This window comes from Aureococcus anophagefferens (assembly GCF_000186865.1).
Source record: "Aureococcus anophagefferens unplaced genomic scaffold AURANscaffold_3, whole genome shotgun sequence".
Lineage (NCBI taxonomy): Eukaryota > Pelagophyceae > Pelagomonadales > Pelagomonadaceae > Aureococcus > Aureococcus anophagefferens.
Window position 1 is genome coordinate 2,944,415 of NW_008705563.1, and position 4,910 is coordinate 2,949,324.

The window sequence follows — 4,910 nt, forward strand, 5'->3', positions numbered from 1 at the left end:
TGGGATGAGACTCCTCATGGTCAGGTTGATGATTCGTCGTTGTCCACCACAAGGATTAACCTGCCATTGATTCCTGGCTCGATGTCATGTGAGAACCACTCACNGTTTGTTACATAAGCAGCGCCGGAACATCGCCGAGGGAGAAGCAGGCCAGTCTGACATTCACCACTCTCGAGTCACGCATGCAAATAGTAACCTCTTCGAGCATAAGCCTGCCGCTATGCACTCAGACGTTGGCGACCGGTGGAAGGCTGCGCCAAAGATTAAAATTTCAGAGTCACCAACTGCCGGTGTGCCTGTCATTGAGAATGTATGCCATCACTTAGCGCAGCGAGTTGCAGAACTTTTTTCGACAGAGACATCGCGACCCAAAGTAATTCTCGTGGGAAGAGGCAAGTATAACCCAATTCATAAGATGCACCTGCGACATTTCGTCATCGCGCGTCAATATCTTGAAGAAAGGACGCGTTTCAGCGTGCTCGGTGGGCTTCTTATCCCTAAGCACGCAACCGAAGTCCGACAACGTTGCAGGACTAGGCCAAGGGAAATTATCCCACCTAGACACCGACTCGCCATGGCGCGCGCCGCTGTTGGTGGCTCTCCGTGGCTGACTGTAGATAGTTGGGAGATTACGCGACGGCGAATCCTCGACTACCTCAGCACATTAGATCATGTGCGTCAGCTATTCGAGCAGCGCTTTCCAGAGCTCACACTGCCTGTCCGTTTCGTTCTCCTGGTCGCACCAGACCAATTACTACGTCTCAACCTTGAGGAGCTCCGAGACGCAGGCCACGAGTGCATTACAGTCTGCCGTCCTCAGGAGCACGAACGGCTCCTGGCCCAGATGGGGACGAGATGGCGACATGTTGCCCATGTCGTGGAAGACAACGCTCTTCTGAGTGCTGATCTTGAATCTACTTCATCAAGTAAACTTCGACAGGCCCTCATCACTGGCAGGTTAGATGCTATCACACCAAAGGTGCCTGGTGCCGTCAGGGACTACATCAAGCGGCATCACATCGCCGAGAAAATGGCAGGCAAGGAGGCATGGGCGAAGTGGGACAAGGAATTTGCAGATGGTGAGGTTCGTTTCGTTTTTTTCTTCTCGTCGCAAGCCCAACTAATATTTCTGTTTACAGGGCGAAAAAGACCGCGGCTACCGTCGCAACCCCAGGAAGATCGTCAAAGAGAGCACAACCTACATCAAGACCTAATTTTCTTGACTGGGACTATTGTGGTCGGGATGTCAGGAGAAATCGGTGGCGTTGGATCGCCTACCAAGCGCATCGGCGGATGTTGTGTCTCGGGACGAGATCACCTAGAGATCAAGCGAGGTTTAGTCGCTGGGTTTAGCCTGGACGCGGGTGTGTTGACAATTCTAAGTGATGGCCGTCGCTTCGACGACTCGATGGCCAGTAGCGCTTCGACAGCTCGAACTGGTTCCGATGATGGTACCAAGGTTGATCAGTATGAACTTGGTGGTCATTTTCTTACCTTTATTGAGAAGCTGTACACCCTAGTTGCTCAGGACCATGGAAATGACACTGCACTCTCCCGTAACGTAGACCTCAACCTCCCTCATTACCCTAGTTTGGGGTATTTCTCCTTATTAACCTCGGTGACAAGGTCATGCCAATACGCCCCCCATTTCCCCCAGCAAAATCTGATTTATGGTAGTAATTCATAAAGCAAAGTCAAGAGTATGCCACAGCCTGGTGGAAGAGGTCATTATTTCGTGTATATAGGCACACAGGCCATTCTATTTGGGAGAGCAGCATATGACACACTGCAAAACCAAATGAAAGGGATACTCAAAGAGACAACTGTCCTGGACGATGGTTCAGATATTCCTAAGTACTCGTGTCCCGACTGGAAAGGAAACGACCCAAAACTTTTCACCGAACTTCCCGATTCTGGCGCGGTAATAACACTTGCATTCGCTGAATAAACCTATGCATGATACGAGACATATCCTAGGAACCCTAAGCGGGTTGTGGACCACAACTCGCTTGCAGTTGCAGTTAAGATGCTACCACGGAGTCACTGCAACTGTGGAAATACCTATTGGCAAGAATACTGTCAATCTCATTCCTCCCTCATCGACCATCAAACCGGATAGCGAGCCGGCCGCCGGCAAAACCCGCAGAGTTAAATCTTCATCCATTTACGCCGCTTCAATGTCGCCCTGCGGCCTGTCAGCAGGACAACGCTCGTGCCAGTTTTGGCGGAAGTCGATGGAATGTCCATCTTGAGCGCCTTGCGCTCCGCGAATATGCAGCGACGTGCAACGATCCCTGTGGCTTTGAGGTCCGCAAACATGTGGGTGAGGCACCTGCGAGGCACCTGCGAAAAGACGCGGCATCCAGACGATTGCGAGGCGACGCAAACGGGCAGCGTCAGGGGGTGGAATGGTGCGCGGCAGCTGCCTCCCGACCGAGTTTCGGTCGCCTTCGAGCCACAGGGCGTCGGGAATCGTTCGTCATGAGGGCCATCAGATGTCCTCGGGGCAGCTCTTCGGCTCGAGCCGATTTGATCGAGATCATCTCACCGCCTCCGACGGGGGCGAGCGCCACGAAGGGCGCCGTGCTCACCGCGCAATGTATGCTTCAGGCTGGCAGCGCGGTCCTTCGCGAGCCGCTCGAGAAGGTCAATCGAGGGGGTGGGGCCTCGCACTCGCGCCGCCAGCTCGAACCCCAGCGCGAAGTTGGCCCCCCGTCGTCCGTCGCTCGCCGTTTACGGCCGTTCTCGTCATCCACGGGCTGCCCCGACGCGAACAAAGTTGGTCACCTTCGACCGATGGCCTTTCCGGAGCGATTCGCTGCGGGGACCGAGAGGCGACATGGTCCACAGACCGAGCGAGGCGCCGAGCACGGCACCAACGCTGCCAGCCGCCGCCTAAATGCTCCTGCTGACAGGCTCCTTAAATCGGGCTGGTTTGCACACTGGGAGAGTGAGAGTTTTTACGCTGGCCGCTAGATTTAATGGGTTAGTACATTTAATTTTTGTGTTTTAGGCTATTCTTCCGGACTAATGATATTTTACGCCAGTGTCAATTCAGTGTCCGATAGCTCGGACTGGCCGAATCCCCGCACGCGCGATTTCGAACAGTCAATGGACGCGATTTGGTGACTCGTCGTGGCTACAAGTATCGAGCATTACTACAAGTATGATGAAGCCCCGGGTCGCTTCGAGAATTCGGGAAGCCTTCGCTGCGCACGGACAGGAGCACGTTTTTCGATTCGTGGAGCGCGGTCATTTAGACAACGTGGAAGCTGCGTCCTTCTTGGCGTCATTGGATGCCCTAGACTTGGGACGAATCGGTGCTATCTACGAGGCTGCGAATAAATCAGCAGCAGCAAAGGCTGATTCGGCGAAGATCACACCGGTACCAGTGCATGGGATTGATAGTGTGCTCGACGCTACGGCCAAGCAGTTAAACGCCTGGCGAAAGTTAGGCCTAGCAGCTCTCGAATCTGGATCTGTGGCAGCACTTGTGATGGCAGGCGGTCAAGGAACACGCCTGGGTTTTGACGGGCCGAAAGGGTTATTTGATGTTGAACTACCATCTAAAAAATGTCTGTTCCATTTGCTTGCCGAACGTCTGATCAAGTTGGAGACGCTCTGTGGAACACAGCCATTGCTTGTTGTGATGACGTCCTTGCTCAACATCAAAGAAACTCAGCAAGCATTCGAGGCTGCTAAGTACTATGGTTTGGCGAAATCAAACGTTGTGTTTTTCTCTCAGGACACTTTACCTGCATTTTCACCTGATGGCAAGCTGTTTCTGCAAAGTGGCACGGAGCTCGCGCTCGCCCCGGATGGAAACGGTGGTATATACCACGCGCTAAGTCAGACAGGTACGTTACAGCAACTTGAAGCTCGGGGCGTAAGCCACGTTCATGTTATCTCCGTGGACAACGCCCTCTGCAAGCCCTGTGATCCGGTTTTCATCGGCTACTGCATCTCCAAGAATGTTCCAGTTGGCTCGAAAGTTTGCTGGAAAAATTCTCCAGCAGAGCGTGTCGGTGTCCTTTGCGAGCGTGGTGGCCGCCCTGCTGTCGTTGAGTATTCAGAGTTGCCAAGCATCCTGGCCCATGCTACTAATGCCCATGGCGAGCTCCTGTACGGCGCGGGTAATATATGCAATCACCTCCTTCGCTCTGACTTTCTCGCACTGGCCACAACCGCTCCTCCCAGAGTGCTTCCATACCATATTGCAAGTAAGGCAATTCCCTTTGCTGACAATGATGACTACCGTGGTGCCCGGAAGCAACCCAAAGCTGACGCTATACCCAATGCCATAAAGCTTGAAGCCTTCATCTTTGATGCCTTCATGCTGGCATCTCGTCAGGCAGCGCTCATCGTTAGTCGCAAGGAGGAATTCGCCCCGGTGAAGAATCATCCTGCCAAGACCCATGACGACACGCCTATTACTGCACGTGCCGCCCTACTTGTCCGTGGGGCTATATGGGCCCAGGCTGCCGGTGCCGTTGTCCAAGGCAAGGGTGGCGTTGAGGTTTCTCCTCTTCGTTCTTATGCTGGTGAAGGGCTCAGCTTCCTTGCGGGGGAAACTCTGGATGCCACCAATGGGCCCGTCTCCCTGCTGTAGTTGTATTCACGGGCGGGCGTGGCCGCACCGTGTAGAGAGGGGCACCTCTAATTAGGGAACGTCGAAGTCCACACCTGGAAGTGAGCTGCAAGGGAAAATAAGGGCAGTAGGTTGATATATATATCCCTGCATTACGATATGGACGGGCGCAGAACCGTCTAGCTTGGGATGTGGGATTGCTCGCAAGAAATTACTGTGGGGGAATTGCGTGCGCTGAAAGCCCGCTACGACGCGCAGTTACAAGCGTACCCTTCGGCAAACGGGACTGCGTTGTCGCTGAGTCAATTAATCACACTCTTCA

At 53.7% G+C, this 4,910-nt stretch overlaps 1 protein-coding gene across 1 annotated transcript; it reads left to right on the forward strand.

Moving 5' to 3' along the window:
- Nucleotides 1-3,077: 3,077 nt before the first annotated feature.
- On the forward strand, nt 3,078-4,673 carry AURANDRAFT_52582 (hypothetical protein; the record flags this gene model as incomplete). Its single annotated transcript, XM_009035598.1, has 1 exon — nt 3,078-4,673. The coding sequence occupies one exon, from the start codon at nt 3,167-3,169 to the stop codon at nt 4,607-4,609; it is 1,443 nt and encodes a 480-aa protein (XP_009033846.1).
- Nucleotides 4,674-4,910: the final 237 nt, after the last annotated feature.